This window comes from Prinia subflava, chromosome Z, assembly GCF_021018805.1.
Source record: "Prinia subflava isolate CZ2003 ecotype Zambia chromosome Z, Cam_Psub_1.2, whole genome shotgun sequence".
NCBI lineage: Eukaryota > Metazoa > Chordata > Aves > Passeriformes > Cisticolidae > Prinia > Prinia subflava.
Genome location: NC_086283.1, coordinates 39,579,280 through 39,599,698, shown reverse-complemented (window position 1 = coordinate 39,599,698; position 20,419 = coordinate 39,579,280). Strand labels below are relative to the sequence as shown.

At 35.5% G+C, this 20,419-nt stretch overlaps 1 protein-coding gene across 2 annotated transcripts in view; it reads left to right on the top strand.

Annotated features, from left to right (window-relative positions):
* The window catches only part of ST8SIA4 (ST8 alpha-N-acetyl-neuraminide alpha-2,8-sialyltransferase 4), a 53,401-nt gene that overhangs the window by 12,707 nt on the left and 20,275 nt on the right, over positions 1 to 20,419 (top strand). For both annotated transcript variants that reach the window (XM_063423165.1, XM_063423164.1), the window contains 2 exons: positions 1,531 to 1,788; positions 13,251 to 13,544. In XM_063423165.1, the coding sequence (XP_063279235.1) occupies positions 1,531 to 1,788; positions 13,251 to 13,544 (552 nt within the window). The remainder of the gene's footprint in view (positions 1 to 1,530; positions 1,789 to 13,250; positions 13,545 to 20,419) is intronic.

Sequence of the window (20,419 nt, the reverse complement as noted above, 5' to 3'; positions counted from 1 at the left end):
TAAGTTATTAAAGTAAATTATTTATTGATGATCATAATGATAATAATTAGACTAAAAGATCATTTTTATTTGATACATGGTATAGTTATAACTTCTAGTATAGTGCACTGTCTACTGAAGCCACATTGAATCAACAATATTAAAGCTATAATTGAGTAGAAATTGATGGTACTTACCCATATCAGTGACCATGGGCAAGTCTCTTTTACCCAGCCTTAAGGAGTAATCTGGAAGGTGATTTCCACTCAAGGAAGGAAGCTGCACACACACTTCATCCAGGAAGGAGTGTGTCGGAATTCTCTGCCATTAAAAAGGGGAGCCTTGGCTTTTGTACTGTAAAGTGATTGACAGTCAGATGTATCAGCTCAGCAGTTTTACTTAAGTTATCTCCATTATGAGGAGCTCTGTTTTCTTCATCCTCACCAGTGCCAGTTTCTGTCAGGAAAGACTGTTCTTCACAGAATAGAGTGTTTAACTGTGGGAGTCATGAGTCAGGATGGTCTCAGCATTCTTCAACACCAAAAGCAGGGTGAAGCCTTCTTCTCCATCAGCACTGATAACTTTTTCAAATAGAGGCAAGATTGAGGTGGTTGACCTCCACTTAGGCAGAGTGTCCTGATGGCCCCATAAGCAGATACCATGACTTCACTTTTCAGCTGACGTAAAAGCAAACATTCTTCATGAGTTACTTGCAGGAGGCTGGGAGTATACAACTGTTCAACTGCGGTAGTTCACTTGATACATCATAGTTTATTAAACCTTGATATTTGGTCATGTGTGTCTAAATCTGTCCAATTGTTTAAACAATTATTTGCAGAAAAGATGATAAATATTTCAAAGTGTTGATGAGTTTGTAAGAGATTTTGAGTTCAGGTAACAGCTTGACTAGACCCTGAGCTGTGGTAGTTTAATTCACAATATATTTTAAGCTGATTTTGTTCAAATTGGTAAAACAGACTGGGTGTGTTCTCATATCAATTTAATTAGGATAGCTTTAGCTACACTTCAGGTGATTAGGAGGAATTTTATGCTAAACTGAATTTATAACTCTTATAGTGAAGTAAGAATCTATAAGAAAACATGGCCATTCCTGAGCCAAGCTGATTTGTAAGAGATGACATTTCCTGATCACAAATACTTCATGCATTTCAGTTTGTTTTTATGAAAACAAACTGCCACAGCCCTTTTTAAAAATGTCTTAATTCCAAAATTTTGTGAAGATAGTCAAGCATAGTATGCCTTCAAATTTTCAGTCATTTTTCCTTTGTCTCTCTGTGCCTTTGTGTGTACAAGTCATTAACCTCTAGCTGGGTAGTATTTTTATGTTACATTGTAACCAGAGTGTGAACGCCATTCTAGAAGCTTTGCTCTAACTCCATCCTAAAGCATTGGAAATTACCCTCGCAGGGCTGATGCTGTCTACCCTCTGCTTTATGTTGTGTTCCTTGTACAGTCCATACTGCTGTTAGATAAACTCCATTCGAGCAGGGAGTGTTGGGTTTTAACCTCTGCATTTTTCTGTCAATGCAGGAAGAACATTCTGCAGTTCTTGGATGCCGAAAGAGATGTCTCAGTGGTCAAAAGCAGCTTCAAGCCAGGAGATGTAATTCATTATGTACTGGACAGACGTCGCACTCTAAACATTTCTCAGGATTTGCACAGCCTTCTCCCTGAAATTTCCCCAATGAAAAATCGCCGATTTAAAACCTGTGCAGTTGTTGGGAATTCTGGCATTCTTCTGAAGAGTGGTTGTGGAAAAGAGATTGATAGCCATGACTTCGTGATAAGGTAAGTTTTTATCTGCTGTTGAAGATGCAAGCTATAATGTTTCTTGGGGAAAAGCTGGGAGAAATGTTTTAACCTGGGGTACATACTATAGGCATTGTCTGAAATTGATCTGAAACAGTATCCATTGACATGATTCCCCTAATTTCCATTCATGCTTATATCATTGACAAGAAGATTAGTTTTACAGTGAAATTAAAACAAGAGAGAGAGGTTTGCATGACTTAATTTTGCTTTTTGCTGTGCTTATTCCAGAAAAAAATATTCTTATAGAGGTCTTGGTAGCATAAATGCAAAATGGTTTCTCCTTTAAAAATACTCTTTCTTAACTTTTGGTCAGCACAGATGGCCTTCTGTAAATTACTACATTATTTCTGTGGAGCATATAGTAAAATTTCAGTGTGGTGTGTTGATGTTAAACCAGGATACCACTGAGGTAGCTGGAAGTCACCCTAATATATTCCTTCACATGGGTTTAAGAACCTATTATTGCAGTTTAGTGAAAAAATTACATGTTTCACTTTTCATTCATTCTTCAAACACACAGGATAGAGGGCCTTTGGATTTCAGGGATCATGTCAAAGCTGACCTTATCTGACATCTTGGCATTATGTAGAAAATGCTGAGCAAGAGATGGGTACTTTTGCTTCTGAAGCAGAACTTTCAATTGATTGGTTTGAGAAGGGTGGAAGGGCAGAAAACAGAAGGGTTGTGAGAGAAGACAATATAGAAATAGTAGTCATGGTGAGTTATTTGCTTTTTCTTTATTCATCCTAAAAAATGATGGTGACAATAAATAGTAAAAGGACATGAAAAAGAAAAATAATAGTTTTGCAGTTCATAAATAAAAGAAGAATATACATGAGTTTTGTATTTCATTTGCAACTTATTTTAACAAATTGCAACTGAAGCAACTTCTCTTTCATTTTCCTTATTAGTCTTACTTGTACAACTAGTTATTCAAATTAGTATCCTTACTTACTACAGAGGAAAGCCAAAAGTAATTACCACAGTTTTAAATTGCATTTAGCCTATGGCATGCTTTTGTACTCTCTCTGAGATTAAATGTGATTCATTTAAGAGGATGTCTTGGTTTTGGACAAATTCAGGAGGAAACATTCTGAAAAGGTGTTTCCTTTAATGAAGAGTAGGTTTTAGTAGTTGTTTTTTACGGGTTCTTACAGGTTCAAAAGGATTTTTCTTGGAGAAAGTGAAAAAACTGTTTATTTAAAAGCAAGTTGTTTACAGATATGAAAAGAATGAATAATGTTGAACAATAAAACCTTTTGCTGATTTGAGAGAGCAAGAGTTCTTTCTGTAGGTGTGGTTCAGTCTTTTTCCGAGTCTGGAGCTGGCCTCTGGGTCACAGTGTGGTGTCGGGGGGCTCCGGGCAATGTTTTGGTGTTAAGATTGGAGAAAAGTTGAACAGTTCTAGAAGACAAAGCTACAGTTCCAGGAAAAACTTCTGCATCAGTTAACAAATGAAAAGCTAGCTTAAAAAGCAAAGAAACAACTCTGTCTCTTTTTCTCTGGAGAGAAAAAGCCGCGAGTTGGGAGAAACTGAGAGTTTTAGCTCTGTGCTTTTAAGCACAGGCAGTGAAAAAATTTTATTGCTTCTCTTTCCTCTTTGTCTCTCCCTGGGCTTAGCTTAAAGTTGTAGGACCCTTTTATGGGCACAAAGCAGGCAATAGGGGATACAGTAACATCACTCCAGGACACAGGACTACAGAAAAAATTAGATGCTAGATTTTCTAGATTAAAATTTTCATAGAGACGGATAGGTACATACTTTATTTTAAATCATGTGCTGACTATCTTTGTAGTCATTCGCATGCTCTTCCACTTGTTTTAACTAGCCATGAAACTAGGTGATGATATCTGATAGGAGGTTTTAACTAGTTCAACTATAGAAAGATAATATTCTAAAGACTTGGTGGAGCTTAATAGGAGCAGTAAGAAGTTGCTTTTGCTAATCAGTTCTTTAGACTGGAGAGAGATGTGGGTGTTTCGTGATAATGGTGAGGAACTGGAGCAGGTTGCCCAGAGAAGCTATGGATGCCCCATCCCTGGAAGTGTTCAGGGCCAGTTTGGATGGGGCTCTGAGAACTCAGCCTGGTCTAGTGAAAGGTGAGGGATTTAGAACTAGATACTCTTTAAGGCCCCCTTTCAACCTAAACCATTTTATGATTCCACCAAACATCTCTCATATGGTATATGACAATTAAAGTGATCTGTATAACAACTAGTGAATCTGACAATATTGTGATTAATAATCTCTGGTGTTTTGGGAATAACATGCTTGGCCCTGCTGCCTATAGGGAATTTCAATGCAGTGATTTTTAATTTTTTTTTTTAATTTAAAAATTAAAGTTAAGGTGTTTTAGAATTTACATATTATAATTTAAACTATATGATATTTATTAAGTTTCAATACATGTATAGTTATATAGCATCTGTTTAAATAGCAAATAATTTATTTTAAATAATTAATTCATGTAACTAATTTAACGGAAGTTAAAGAAAAAGCAAATCATTCATCAGATTTAGTTTCCTACATTCCTCATGTTCCATTTAGAAAAAGTTGTGCATCGCTTGATGTGTAATTAATGGTGTAATTACGAAGTTTTGGAGTGCTTCATGAGCACTTACTTATATTGCTGTTACGATTACTGAAAACGTACCATGACACTCTGTTAATCTTTTTACTTTTATCTGATCTCTCTAGAAGTAAAATGTCCTCACTTATGTGCCACCTGATGGTATTCTCGAAAGGAGTTACTGAATGTGTCCAAGTGTGTAGGCTGGTGAAGGACAGTTTTGTAGAATCCTCTGATGCTAAGTGCATTATGCCTATATGCTGTGACAAGTACGTCATACTCTTCTGGTTAAATAGATTCCCTTGATTTTTATTGTATTTTATGGGGGGAGGGGAGAGAATAGGGATGAAATCTGAAGGAAAATTGTCTCTGAGAGTTATTTCTTAGAGCAGCAGTTCTTATGTTAGAGTTAACACCAACAATACCATTAATTTAATGATAAAGGTTTGACACTGAAGGTTTGACCTGACACTGAAGGTTTGTGGCAATGAAGAGGACACAATGGATATCCAACAATATTTGCAGTATGATAAACTCAGTCCTCTATAAAGGTAGTGTGAAGGTGATTATAATAAAGGACAAACGCTTAGACATTTCACTAGATTAGTGAAGTCTTGCATATTTTGGCAGTAAAAATGTGGTCTGTCTAATTAAAATGGGAAGCAAGAAGACCCTTTGCTGTATACCTTCCTTTTTACCTCTCCTGTTTTTATAGCCCATCAGGAACTATTGATCTGTGTGCCCCTACTGCTCTCTTCCAGTGCTGAGCTTAAGTGTGCTGCATTTTGATACTATACCCAGAGAGTCTGAAGCATTCCAAAATACCTGATTAGATGATTAAATACATCTTGTTTCCACCTTATCTGCTTTTTCTTATGCTGAAATTACCAAGCCAGGGCTGAGCTACCTGTTGCATCTTACAGAGCAGATAGGCTTGTTATAATAAGTGGTATACTTTGAAATGCAGTGGTTACATAGGAGTTTCTGAGAAATGCAGCTGTATTTTGGGCAAGTGTAAAATAACAATACTAAGCATTGCCAGGTGGTAACTTGGAATTACTTCTGGAAGCCAATATATACCAAACAGTTCAGCTTTGGGTTCAGAATTTGAACAATATCAAAAATCAGAATAAGCGGTTTTATTTTTTATTTTTAAAAATAATTTAATTCCACATTTGTGATGAGATATATTCAAAAACAGACGCCACAGTCAGTTTTGGAGTTATTTGGCTAAAACCAACCAGTCAAACAAACCCTAGTAAATATATTGTGGGTTTTTTGTGGTGACACCAATTCTGGAAAAGTCCCTTTCATTTCAGTTGGACATTATGGAGAACAGACCTGTTGAGTGAAGCTTTTTCAATAGGTTAGGGCTGCTCTGACAAGGAGCAGCCATGAGAAGATATTAGTTGCTTCTGTCTTTGGCTAGAAGTGCCTAGTTTATATGTTACAACTCTTCCAATTAGAGGTTTTTCCTGGTGACTCTGACAGAATTTAGGAACTAAATGGTTGTTTTTGCCATCACTAATGATAAAATTTTGCGGGGCAAATTTTGCTGCAGCTCTATTTTTCCAACATAATTTGACTTTTGTTTTTTAACTTGACCATCCATGTGGTTAGTGAATTTGATGTGAAAAAGCTTGTAGTCCTTTTTTTTTTTTTTTTTCCTTTTGGAATAATACATCCTTTAATAGATGTATTGACTTTCTCCCTAGTGTATTGATTTTTGTGAGTAATTGTGATATGGAGAAGCAAGCATCCTATGTGGTATGAGCAGAAGACAGCAGATAATGTTAGGCAGAAGAAAAGGACAGACCTAAACATACCATGCAGGTGTGGTATCTTATTTCAGGAGAACAATTTAAATTAATAAGAAATTAGTAGTAGCTTCATTTATGTGTGTTGTTCCTTCTGATGCTAGGAAAAAAGCATCATAAATTTGTCAGAATAAAGATATTTAGAATAATAATTTACCTATGTTCTGGAACTTGTTTTTTGTAATTCATATCAGCTTTCATTTCCAAATATTTTTTAGTACACCTTGCTTGGTCCATGGCTGTTGCGCCAAGCAGATCTGAATCCTTGGAGCCAGCAGATCCGTTGAAAGTAAAGTTACCAACTTAACACACATATTTTAAAGCATGAGTCTTCCTCTAAAAATAACATCATGACTAGCTCATTAGACCCTTTTCAGATCTCAAATGTGGCAGCTCTATTTTTGCCTTCTGCTTCTGCCTTAAACTTGTCACACTATGTTGAAACATAAAATGAAAGCAAAGGAAAACCATCATGTTCCAATATTCTTGCTCAGGAATTTGAGTGTCTGAGAAAGGTGGAGTTGTTCTAGTGAACCAGGCGTGGGTGGTCTCCACCTCAGGAGAGCCTTGGAGAAGGCTTGACTCATGTAGCTGCATTTTAGGGTTGTTGGGGTTTTTTTAAAGGAGTTAGTCCTTAAGTAGGTGATTTAGGAGGATATTTAAGGACAGAAGTCTAGAATACTCAGGAAATACCAGTAGAAAGTGACTTCTTTACACCCATATACAAATGATCATGGGTTCTAAAGAGGCTATTTAAATAAATGCATATCCTATAGGCATCCAAATGTGGAGCAGATAGGGTTAGCCTGACTCTTCCTTGAATCTTCTAATAACTATCCTGAGAAAAAAGGATACTATTCTATTAAAGTCACTTACTTCTATGGTTGATAATACAAAGCCTTTAGTTTAGTAGTTTTCTAAACAGTTGGAAACTCAAACACTGTGCTTTATTATTCCCCATTGGCTGTTTTAAGAAGTGAGCTTTTTAACAGCTTTTAAGCTGTTCTCCATTTTGGAAAGTTCAAACTACTGCTGCTTTCTACATTCAATTTTAACAACTCCAAAGTGCTTCTCCAAAACAGTGAAAATCATATTTTTTTTCTGAACTTATTGCAAGGATAATAAAATTTTTAACTCTTTCTGTTCTCATAATGTTGCAGATTTTTAAAAATTTTTTTGTATCAGAATTACAGTTCTGTGGGTCTTCATGATTGCCCTATAGAATATGCACTTTATAAACAGTAATGTGTGATGGTATTTTCACATAAAAAGGCAAAGGTACAGGCGTTCAGGATACTGCTATGTTCCATTTCTTAGTTTTTCATTAATTAAAATATAGTTTTCAATATTTTGCTGCTGTAGCTTTTGTGGCTGAAGAGGCTGAACTTTTTTATATGTGCAAAAGAACTCTCAGTGGTAGAAATTCATTGCTTTATTTTGTTGTCAAAGGAATAGTACTGGGAAGAACAGAAAAACAAATCCATGTAGTTTTGCAGCAGGACAGACAATAAATGTGTAAATAATATGTTTTGCATCTCTGTCTAAAAATGTCACAGACTTTTTCTGGCACTCCACTGTGGTTTGTCAGTTGATGGATTTCAGTCACTGATTTCAAGGTAGATGCTGGGAAGAAAGAATTTGTTGATTACCTATATATGTTCTAATCTGGATAATAGGAATTAATGAAGTTTATTAGCAGGTGATGTTACAAAAAACATCTTCATACTGAAGTCATAAATTCCATATTTTTGTGAACTTGTGTTGTGAAGGGGTGTATCAAGTTAGTATTTTACATGGCACATACTAAAAAACTCATGATTATTGTGTAAGAATAGAATCTGCAATGCTGTACCTAAGCCTCTTAACCTTGCAGCTCTCATGAGACATCCATTTTGCCATGGATAGGGAAAGAGATGAAGTGGTTATGTTAGGGGATTCGCTATTATTGCAGATTCCTGTGGTTAATTTGAAGCAACTTTAGTTTTTTCAGTAGCTATAGAAGTATGCAGAACATGTGAGAATCCGTACACTTTACAAATAATTATATTTGTTGGGGGAAATAGAAAGTTTGTGCATGGGTTTGGGGTGTTTTTTTGAGGGTTTTTTTGGGGGGGGAGGGGTAGGTATTTTTGTTTTGGTTTGGTTTTGTTTTTTTTTTTTTTAATCTCTCCTTTTTGGTTGTGTATGAAAGTTACCACAGCACTGCTGCACATCTTTATTTGGAGAGCCAGGTGAGAAAATATGCTATATACGTGCAAGTATTAGGGCAATGTACTTCTTGCATGTAGATTGAGTAGAGTGTAGTTTAGCTCTGAGGCTCCCTTCAGTATCAACTCATTTTTCTTCTCCTGCTTGCTCAGTCCTTTAATTTTTCTTTCATGTCCAATTATTTCTTTAAAATGGCATGAATTACTTAATTTGAGATTACTGTTTTCATTCCTTCTAGAATCTGGATATGAACCCTTTCAGGAAAGGAGTGTATGTTATTGACACTAATCTAGGTGTAGTGCCTTACGTTTCAGAAAGGTTTAATATGTCTGCCAGCAACAACTTGATTTTCATTTTTGTCTTCTCAGAATGTATGTGGTAATTACTGTGTAACTGATATTTTTGGCTTTGCTCTACCAAGAGAAGATACTAATGAAACAAAGCATTGCTATAAAGCACTTCTTTCCCTGTTTTTAAAGTAATCATATCAACTTGTAAACCTAAAGTCCACCAATTGTTAGAGAATTAAGTAGTGTACAGATTCGTGGCCATTTCTTGCACTATTCTAGTGTAGGTAGAAAATTCTTCTGGTTCTCAATGTCAGATAAATTGGAAATGTTAACCGTTTTACTCAAGGAAATTTGAATGGCTTTTATTTTAAATTAACTTGAAATATGGTCTATGAATACTATGCACTGGACCTTTGTATATACTTGTTAGCGACAAAGCAAGCTGAACTGAATCTCTGTGGAATAACTGACTTCTCATTTGAGCATATTTTAGTGATTTTGGTTGCATTATTTTCTTTGGTAAGCTCTGCTCTCTAAAAGACTATGTATGTTATGGATGTTTGGACCCTGAAGATGGCACAGCAAACCCAGGGATGATCACCCAGCCTGGTGAAAGTGTGGCATAGAAGCACCTACTCCATTCTTCATTTTTTTCTCATGGCATACAACTCCAGCCATTCGGAGTTTTTTCCCCACACTTTTTCTTAACGTATCCCACTATAACTAATACATGCTACAGGTGATTGTGGAAGAAGCAGGTTTTCAATCACTGACACTTTTTGGTTTGCATGTCTTAGTATCTCAGTTGTTTTACTCAAGCTCAAATACAACATAATATTCCAGACATTATCAATTTTTCCCTTTTATTCCAGAGCTCTTCTTAGTGATAGCATTGCAGTGCATTTTTAAGTTGGAAATCTTATGTTATCACACTGAAAGCTCATGTGTGGAAACTCCTGTAGTTCTACTGAGAATATTTTATAGATATATTTGCCTTTTAGTGTCATGGTTGCACATAGTATTTGTGTAAGTTAGGTGCCTCTGTAAGCTTAGAGATTTTCTAAGTAATATAATTGAGGCCTAATACTAAGTTCAGAGTAATCACCTTGTTGCGCAGAGGTTTTGTCTATGATCTGCTCTGATGTCATGGGAAGAACAGGCACTGTAGCATTAATTTGAGGTACGATAGATATTATTGCCTGTGATACTACCAATCACATGAATCATGACTGTTTCCCGTACACTTAAGTCTTTTTCTAACATCCACTCTCAAATGTATCAATCTTTGTCTCATTAGACCATTTTCTAAGCATTTCTGCCATAGACACTGCTTACAAGAAGTAAGGGAACAAATAATAACTGTATTTGCTAGTTCTGTGCAAGAGAAAGAAGTAGTAGAGCTTCTGATTAAATGTTTTTTTATAGGAAAAAATACCCATAAGATTGTTTGTTTCAAGCAATATACTGAAACAAAATTTTTATGGAAAAAATAGCAAAGGAACTCATTATAACCATTATTTTAGAAAATTATTTTTACTGGGAGGAAACTCATTCCATCTTTGTGTCTGGAAACAGCTCAGGAGAAGGAGATCTAGGAGATGTGCAAATCTTTTTATAACGTGATCTATTATGAATACTCATTTTCAGCTATTTGCTTAATTAAGTCAATCTTCAGTGTTAAATGTGACTCTTAATTACTGTTCTTATATTCTCAGTACCAGTAGCATAGCAAGTTTGTCTTGCTCAGCTTTCACCTGTAGCTGCTTGCTTACTTGCATGCTAACATGAAGACAACACTGAAGTTGTTTTTAGAATGAATGGAAAAGGGTACTATGCTGCAAGACATTGTAAATATGCATTCATATGTAGCACGGTACTAATAATGTGCCATGTGAGAAAGAGGAAATTGTGTAAATTACAATCTTCTATATATTATTCCTTAAAAAACCCTAATGAAAGTATGGTTTTATTTACACTGAATAAATCCCTAGGTATGTAATGGTAAAGCTTTTCGTGCAGAAACAGCCTCACTACTTCATCTCAGTTGTGATTATATTTGGCATTCTGTGCCTTAGGGAAAATTAGCTAGAATTTAAAAAATACTGTAAGAGAAGGGTATTGCTATGATTATTTAAAAGTTGTTCAGTTAATAGACTTTTTCATTTCATATGAAAGAAAATTAGTATATGTATGTTTGCCTCTGAATGTGAAGTTATCTTGAAAGAATCTTGATAATTGGTGCGAGGTCATTGACATCTTCTAACAAAATAAACTTAAGAATTCCAACAACAGTATGAAACTGTGGAGTAGCATAAAGATGTATTAGAGGTTAAGATAAAAGCTCCAAAACAGATAAAAGCTATATACATACACTCAAGTGTATATATAAATAGACAACAGCCACTTTTATTAGTCCTGAAACATAAAAGAAATATAAGGATAAACTTTTTTGCCCAGCCTGTTGCACAAGGTGAAATAATTTTAAAGTGAAGGAGGTTAGATTCACACTGGTTATAAGCAAGCCCTTTTACAATAAGGGCGGTAATGCGTTGCAGTCCTGTTGTTACTGAGTGTATTTGGATTGCTCATTATTTTCTGAAGTTATACTTGAAAAATCTGAATATGCAGTACGATAGAGTCTATACTGCTTACGCTGTGTACCCTTCTAAAATACAGATATGAGTTACTGATGTAGCAGTAATGACATATGATATATGCATATGGCATACAGCTTTGTAAACATGGTGATGTTGATACATACATGGTCTGTTTCTCAAACTTGGACTCACAGCAGCATTTGCAATGTCAAGATCTGTCTACATTTTTAAGTAATAGATTTCATCATGTGTGTATATGTGACTACTAAAACAAACCCACAATACAAATCCCTCATTATATTGTGCAATCTGCCCTTAAAAGAGGTGTTTTCAAAAGCGGCAGTAATTCAGTGAATTTGATTGGTTGGTTTTAAGTACTTGGTTTGATTATTGTATCATGTTTATTTTTAGATTTTAAAAAGCTTTTAATAATGGTAGGTTGTAAACTCATGCATTAAGGTTTTCAGAAACAATTTACAAAGCTAGTATTAAATTTAGTGGGAGTTTTTCTCATGCCCTAACTACCGTTTTCTAGAAGATAGTACTCTTAGCAGCGTGAAATGCTTGCAGATGGTTTGTGCAATAGATGTGTAAAGATAATGAAAAATGTAAATCTATTTCCTTAGCCTACATCTGCCCACATGTTGTCAGAAACTTGGACTTCTTTATCTCCTAGGAATATGTTTACTTTATAGTCTTCAGAATATATTTCTGAAGAAGATAGGACCACTTCTTGACCTGAAAATTACATAATGAAAATTATTTTCTGGGTAATTAGTATTATCAGACAGGACTAGGTCATCAGTTGATTTTAAGTAATGCCGAGTTATTTTTATGTCATTGGACATTATGTCATTTTATGCCATCTGGCATTGGAAGAAACTAGTGGATAAAAAATTGCAGAAATAATGGAATACTGTTTATATTAAGAATGTGATAACATGCAAATATTTTGGAGGAACCCATTCCAACACTGCTTCTTACCATCCTTTGCCTCAACAGAGCTGTCTGTTAAGTTATGAAAATATTGTTGTGTCGGGATACATTTTTTGGAGCATATCAGCTACAGGCTAATTCATTGAGGATGTTGTGGAGATGATTTGTTTCAGTCAGATCATACTGGTTGCTGAATTTCTGAATAGCATGTTGTCACCTGCACTCAGCGCATTTGTGTTGTTATATATCTATGTGTTTATGTAAATGGGGTAAAAATCTACTGAACAATGGCACAATGAGAACTTCTCAACCCTAGGAAAAAGGTACAAAGCTACTGCAAAATTAAAGAAGGTTTGAAAATGAGATATGAACAAAAAATTGAAAGTTTGATACTTTTTTCTAAAAATCACAGTTCTAAGTCAAATAAAAATACTAAATTTCTAAATGTCTTACCAACTGCAGTGATAATACCAAAAACTTTTCAAAATGAAAGTACCAAAAACTCATTTAAAGATGGGGTAAAGTTAGTTTATAAATAACATTTAAATGCTCTTTTATAAGTAAAGTAAGATAAAACTGCATAGACTAAACTGTATAAATTATGCCTTATTTTGCTAGTATGGCTTTGTTTGTGTGAGAGCTGTCAGTTATATAATGATAAACAAATAATGAAAGGTAATAGGTTTAAGAAAGCATATTATTCACAAATGCTGCTTTAGATGTTGATGCGTTCTAGAGCATGATGAGATGGTTTCCAAGTGGTTCCAAAGAGGAATTTTTCTTCTCACAGCTTTCTTTTCACAAGCTTTTTTTTTCACAGTGTTTTCAAAAATTGGTCTGATCCTTGTGCAACTTAAGTAAAATACTTTGTTATCACACCTGTTGCCACTGGTATTTTTTTCTCACATTAAATTGAAATAGGCTTGCATGTTCATTTTTAGCTTTCCCTTCATGCACACATTTTTCTGAGTTAATGTTTCATATTTATTTTCATTTTTCCATTAATTTCTTCCTCTTCAGGTGCAATCTAGCTCCTGTGGTGGAGTTTGCTGCCGATGTGGGAACTAAATCTGATTTTATTACCATGAACCCATCAGTTGTACAAAGAGCATTTGGAGGCTTTCGGAATGAGAGTGACAGAGAAAAATTTGTGCGTAGACTGTCCATGCTGAATGACAGTGTCCTTTGGATCCCAGCTTTCATGGTCAAAGGTGGAGAGAAGCATGTGGAGTGGGTTAATGCATTAATCCTTAAGAATAAATTGAAAGTTCGAACCGCCTATCCATCACTGAGACTTATTCATGCTGTCAGAGGGTAAGTGTATGGAAAAGACCTGTCTGTCCTCAGAGCAGTGAAACTCACAACTAGAATTCCTAGCAGGCAGAAAAAAAGATGGGTGTCAGAAGAAGCATGGTATTTCCCTTTCTGATGTAATGGATTGCATTTGTGACAACTTTGTTTGGTAATAAATGCTGGCCACTCATTTAGCCAGCTCCGCTGCTAACAGCTGAAATGCATTAGCACAGTAATTTTTCCAGTTGCACTTCTGTGTGCAAAAATGTATCATCATTTAGCGATAAGCTAATCTTAACAATAGTCTGAATTCAGTGTACAGTGAAAGTGCCATGTGTCTTCTTTGGGAAACAACTCTGAAGGTAAAAAATACAATCTAAATAGCATTGGGGGTAAAGAAGCAACCGTGTATATAATGGAGCCTAGCAGATCTGAAAGTACTGAGCTCCTTCATAAAATATCTATGGATTTGGAGCAATCTTTCTCCTTTTGAATTTGGCCAGATGCTTGGGCAATTCAAAAATATTGATCAGAATCACTGAAAATGTTAATGAAACCACTTATTCGAAAAAAGATGTATCGATGCTCTGAGCAGATATTTTTCTTTTTAACCCCATAATTAAACAAACTGTCTGATGAAGGCTCCAATGTCTTTGTCAGTACTACATACTAAAAGTCGGGCTAAGCCTGAAAATCATTCAAAAGATGGTGGTAAAGTGTTTGTACATCAAATTATGACAGTATGGTAATATTCCACTGAAGTTCGTTGAAATGTGCTGTTTGTGGGGTTTAGGAAGATGCCTTAAAGTACTGCTATTGGATTGTACATCAGTTACTGATTATGTAGCTGTTCTTACTGTTACAGCAGAAGAGATAAGTTTAGAAAGGATGTTTGAACTGTTATCCCAATGTAGTGTGAGAATAAAGTTTAGACATAAGTTGTTCCTCAGGCTATTTTGCCATGTCTCATAGATTAACCACCCCATTACCTCTGTGTTGCACTTCTGGCACTGGAAAGAAAATAATCTGTTGCCTCTGAAATTAGGAAATCCTTCAGTAAACCTTTACTTTTTTACTGAGTTACTCAGTTTCATTAGACATTTAGACTTTACTATTTATGGGCTATGGTTGAATTGAATTATCAAGTATTCAAAATGTCTGTAGTGCATAGGTATAGTGGTTTGTATGTGTATATAAACCTGTCTGAGATGGCTTCCAGTTTAGAAACAACAGTTTTAATTCCCATCTGCTAAATCTGGGCAAAATTATCAAATGTGAATGGTAATTCAGAATGTGCAGTCTTTAAGCTGGCCAGTTTAAAAGTCCTTTAGAAGGCTTTGTCTTAAAAAAAATTATTAGTACCTACATAGTCTCTCTGAATGAGGCAACAAAAGCTCTGTCATCCAAATTGTTGAAAATTTGGATTCAGCTGTATTTTAGATTATATCTGGCGGTGTCATTTGATACATGGGTTCATCCAGTTGTTGCATCTGCAGTTTAAACTCAACAGTAAATTTAAATTGATATTAAGAGTTCTTTGATTTTATAAACCTAACATTTTACTAAAATATGGAAGTATGGTGAGTTTTGGGGCATTTAATATCTAGTAATCAGTAGTTAATGATTCCAACCTGACATGTTAATACTATGCTGAAGGCTGCAGGCTCAAGATTTGGAAAGCGTCATCTGTATCCCTTTGTTTATGCCTCAAACTGTCAATTTTTTCTTTCATTACTCTTCAAAGCATGTGGTGTTAGGCACTTTCCAAGGGAAGAGCATAAAGTTTCTTAGACTTCTGATCTAATGAGGCCAAATTCTTTATTTCTAATGCAATATAAATTTATGTTAGAGTTTTATCTAGTAACAGGTCAGTTTAGCTACAATCAAAGCACTGCACTGAAGTTCCTTCTCTTTTTAAGAAAAAAAACTTCATGAGCAGTACATAGCGTTCCAGAGTTTCTATTGATCAGATGATGGCAGTCTGAGAAAATTTTTAAAAGTTTTTTCTGTCCGTTATACACTTTCTGGGTTAAAAAAAAAGGTAATGTGGCATTGGAAAAAGAAACTACTGCTTTGCTGATTTCATGCTTTATAAAACTGCTGTGAGTGATGGATGCTCCTCTAGAATCTCAGAAGGATTTTAGGTTTTAAAACCAGGTTATATACATACAAAGTCCACCACAATAACTACTTTTTAAATCAGTAGTATCATAAATTGTCATTATATTCAAATATTTTTTCTTCAGTAGATTTAGATCAAGTGATTACCTGTGATAATTTTTCTCTATTTTGCATTTTCACTTCTTGATTAGTAAGTTTTGAATATTAGATTTTGAAAGTGATTTGGGAACCATTGCATGATTTTTTCCCAAAGTGTCATTAAAAGCTGATTTATAGAACTTTTAATGTCACTGTGCACACATTGATAAAATAAATGAGGCAATCAATACATGACAGAGTTCAAGATTGAACCAAGATCTTTAAATTAACATCTAACTGATTAAAAACATTTACTTGCTCTCTAATGTCATTGCCAAAAACAGTAATTATAAAGTAATTGTAATGAACAAGCCACATAACTTTTTTAATTGACTTCAATGACTAAATTCAGAAACTTTTTTTATCAAGAGAGCTGAGATTTAATGCTGAACTATTTCATTAGGATTATTTGTAGTAATATTTTCCAAATGAAATTATACACTCTGAGGTGTGGAAAGTGTCTGTATAGAGGCTTGTTCCAGTAGGAGAACTGTAACTGCATATGGATTAAACAGTAGGCAAACTGGAACTGAATCTGCCGGGATTAGAGTCCAGATCATGTTGTTTACTTCTAGTGGAGGCAGACAACCAAACTCAGAAGTAGGATCAGCAGGATGTTCTGTCGTGGATCCATGGAGGTAGTAGAGAGGGTTCCTGAGACTAAACATGTAGTTACTACATTAGGTGGAGGTCAGTTAACTCCCAGAGCCTTGCACAGCTCCTTTTTTTTTTTTTTTTTTTTTTTTTTTTTTTTTTTTTTTTTTTTGTGTGTGTGTTTTCTGCTGGCAAATATTCAAAGACATCTGTTGAAGAGGCTGAACACCACCACCCCCTTGCCCTGACACGCAATACAGATTTAAAATACACTCTGAGAAGTTTTCTGAGAAGTCTTTTTTCTTGTATTTCCTCTCCTAAATCCACAAAACAAAGTTCTCACGCTCATCTTGATATGTAAGAATGTTTTCTTGGCTGCTCTTCCAACTGGAGCCATGGAGTAGGAAACTTGATATTTTGAGCTATTAGTCACTCAGCAGCAGTATCGCTGAAATTGCTTCACAGTAGATTCCTTCCCATCTTTTGGGTGCGGAACAATTGTGTGGACATCCTGTGGGATTTGCCTGTGCTATGCTTATTTCCTCTTTGATCCTGCCTGTGAAAGAGCAGTATTATCCTGCATTAAACATGGCAGAACTCCCACTGAAATCTCTTGAGTTTTGCCTATGTAAGGAGTATGCTGTGCCTATTTATGGTTACTTCTCAGTGCAGGGTCTTTTTTTCTTTGTTAGTGAAAGCAAACAGCTGTTCTTTGCATGTAGTGATCTTTTGCACAACTTTACCACATCTTCAGAGTTCTTTACTCTGGGAATTACAATGAAAATACTTTCAGAAAATGAAACATGCAGAAATCAAGTAGTTTTCCAGCAGCTCTGTGCTGAGAAACAAGTACTGTTAGTAATCTATGTTGCCAACTTCTGCAAACTGTTTACTTTCTTCCTGCTAACAGACTTCCCTTTTCAGTTGACTGCTAAAATATATTCATTAAGAAAAGATGTTTTGGAATTCATGGATGAATAAATCACCTGAAGAAAAATAAAAAGGTGATTACTCTAAAGATAGAATTCTAGATATAAAATGACTTTGTCTTTTGCATCATGTATATAAATATTCAAAATGCTGGGAAAAAACACACATTTCAGTCTAGTACAATCCTGGTTTTTTATGTATGTGGATGTTAAAAATATGAGGTTTATGTTACAGTACCCTTATATCCTAGCATAAGATATCTTTGGAGCTGGCCTTGTTTAACTTGTAGAAACAAATAGTAAGACAGTTTGGATTTTAAGAACCTAGTCTATTGTGTGAAGTTGTTCATCTAATCCCAATATCCTGTCCTATGTGAGGAGCAGGAAGTGTTGTTCTTGTTCTTGAAGTGGAGACACTCCAGGGTTGACTTTTCAGTCTAGCAGCTACTTGCCAGAGCTGCAGCTCCCCTACATCTCTTAAAGATATGCCCTGATCTAGTTTAAAGTTTCACAGGATGAATTTTTTTTTCCTTTGCACAAATTCTCCTATTTTATCACATTTCTGGAAGATTTTGCAAGGTCTGTCAAGAGATAGCTCAGTTTTTTTGAGAGAGAGTTTTCATTGGAGGAAAGCACAGTTGAAGTAGAGAGCATAAAAGCAGAAGTGACAATGTACATTAAACTGCTTTTTTATATTTTTTCCCTCCTTGGTCCATTGTGCCAGATAAGCCAAGAGACGTTTATCATGATAATAGGGATATTTGTATTTAATTTTTTAATTCTTATTTACCTTTTGACAATAAACTTCTGTAAGTTTTTGTTTTGGGAGAATGGTTTAATCTCTGACTGAGGCAGCTGTTTTGTTCCTTATCAGCAATGTTTATATACCTAACATTTGTAAAACTTATTCTTCCCACTAGTGGAGAGGAGCAGAATTAGTCATAAGAAAAAGTAGGAATGAAATTTTCTGTTTTCAAGTTTATTGCTTAGGTTTTCTACCACTCTAAATAATGCTGATGATTCCTAGTAGCTAAGCAGGGAGTAAGTAACACATAGTTTATTCATACAGTGTATTTGCAAATTTATATTTATTTGCAAATTATTTTGGCACTTATTATGATTTTTTTCCCAATTTTATGTTGGGGTTTTTTAAATTATTTTCCCTTGCATAAAACCTGTGTTTCTGAAAACTATAAAAATGTGTTTTAACTCCCATTTGATAATTTCATATTCCTGTAAAAAAAAGCTGTAGCTGTGCAATTGAGAAGCAAACTGGAAACAATTTTTGTAGTCTGTTCTGATGAACCACATCAGTAACAGGACTGGAATTCACAGAGACTAGTGTTGGCCATATAGTATTAATAGAATTGAGAAGAACTTCTCTTGGGATTTTTTTGACACATGAGATGAATTATCTGTTGATTCTGGCTGGAATATGTATGCATGAGAAAATTGTTAGGTTTCCTTCCTCTTTTTTTAAAGTGATGTTTCCAAGCAAGACAATAATAAAAATTCTGCTACTTTTTGTTTTGATTGTAATGCCTTCCAAGAGTTTTTAAAGATGTGTACTTTTAGTCTTGATCTTACTTTACTGAGCTTCTGTGATGAGGAGAGGTTGTATTAAGAATCTACCCAGTAATAGATTTCTTCAAATGCTTGGTTAACTACTGAGGTAATGTGGAAATAAATGAACAAAGCTACAGCTATATGCACTATATGGTTTGGCCTCTTGCCTTGGTCAGTTCAGCTCATTGGGCTGTTAACATGAATAGTGCTTCAGTGAAATAATACACTGGCACAAATGGAGACAGTGGTATCAGTATGGGAAGGAGCAATTTGGCTTGGTGTCTTCTGTAGCCTTGCTTTTTAATGCATATGAGTTCCTTCAAGAATGTTTTAATGGATTTAAATGTTTGAAGTCTCTGAGTTCTTTTTGGTATACAGGGAGAGATCTAAGTGTTTCAGATCAGAAGCCCTGAGAAGCATCTGGAGATGTTTTGTCTGGAATTACCGAGTGCTAAGACTAATGGCTACTACCTTCTTGCTGTATATTTGTGCCAAAATGTAGGTGCTGTGTGTTCTGTTTATGGGTAAAAAGTTGTTAATAACACACCAGTGTTTTGGCTGGGCCTGAATGGCACTTGCACAGCCTCAAAACTTTCCTGTTTCCAAAGGAAATGCCATACCATCCAGCATCATGCTCAGCAAGCAATACAGCTGTGGTAGCAGAAGAAGAAGATGGGAGGCAGCTATTTCCTTCACCTAGTCAGCTGTCTTTATCTTGATCCCTGACTCGGTTTTGCTTTTCCTGTTCTCTCCGCACCCCACTGAGGAGTGGGGAGGCAAGTGAGAGCATCTGGGCTGTGTCAGGCCCCATGTGAGGGAAGGTGTTTGTTTATTTGGTCCATAAGCCATGTATAGGCTTTTCAGAGGCTAAGGGAAGCCTGTTAGCCTGTTTCAGTTCACATCAAAGAATTAGAAAGTGAGAAAAAGGGTGAGCATTGCTCTATTTAAGACCCTTGGGAGGGTTAGGTCAGTGCTGACATGCCTGGTGTGATGTTTTAAGAACAGAACATGTTTTCAAAGAAAATAACTCACTCATGAGGTGTCAAATCTGGATTCTGCTCCTGTGCTGTTGGAAAGCAGACCATAGCTGAGGTAGAGGCTAGTAGTGTGTGTGTTTCAGATGGAATGAGATTTGAAGTCTCTCACCAGTACTCATTTCTTCCCATTCTAGACCAAAGTCTCTGTCCCTCTCCATTCTGTCTTGTCTCTCCTTCAGCAGAGGTTGCTCCTGTGAATTCTGTTTTTAGGTGTTATGCTTATCCTTATTCTTGTTTGTTGCATGAGCCTTGAGGCTGTATCTATACGTGTGGGAGGTTAGTGCTGTTTGGATTCAGATTATGAATTCAATACTACAACTCTGCCGTATTGAAGTCCTTTTCTGATCTGTCCTTCTTTCTTCAACAGATGAATTAGTAGGCCACAGGAAAAATTAGGAAAATAATAGTTACTTCTATAATGTGTAAAAAATAATTACTTTCATTTCTAACTTGTTTTAAGCAGTATTTCTGTATAGAAATACTATAGTTCCTATACCTCATGAGCACTGTG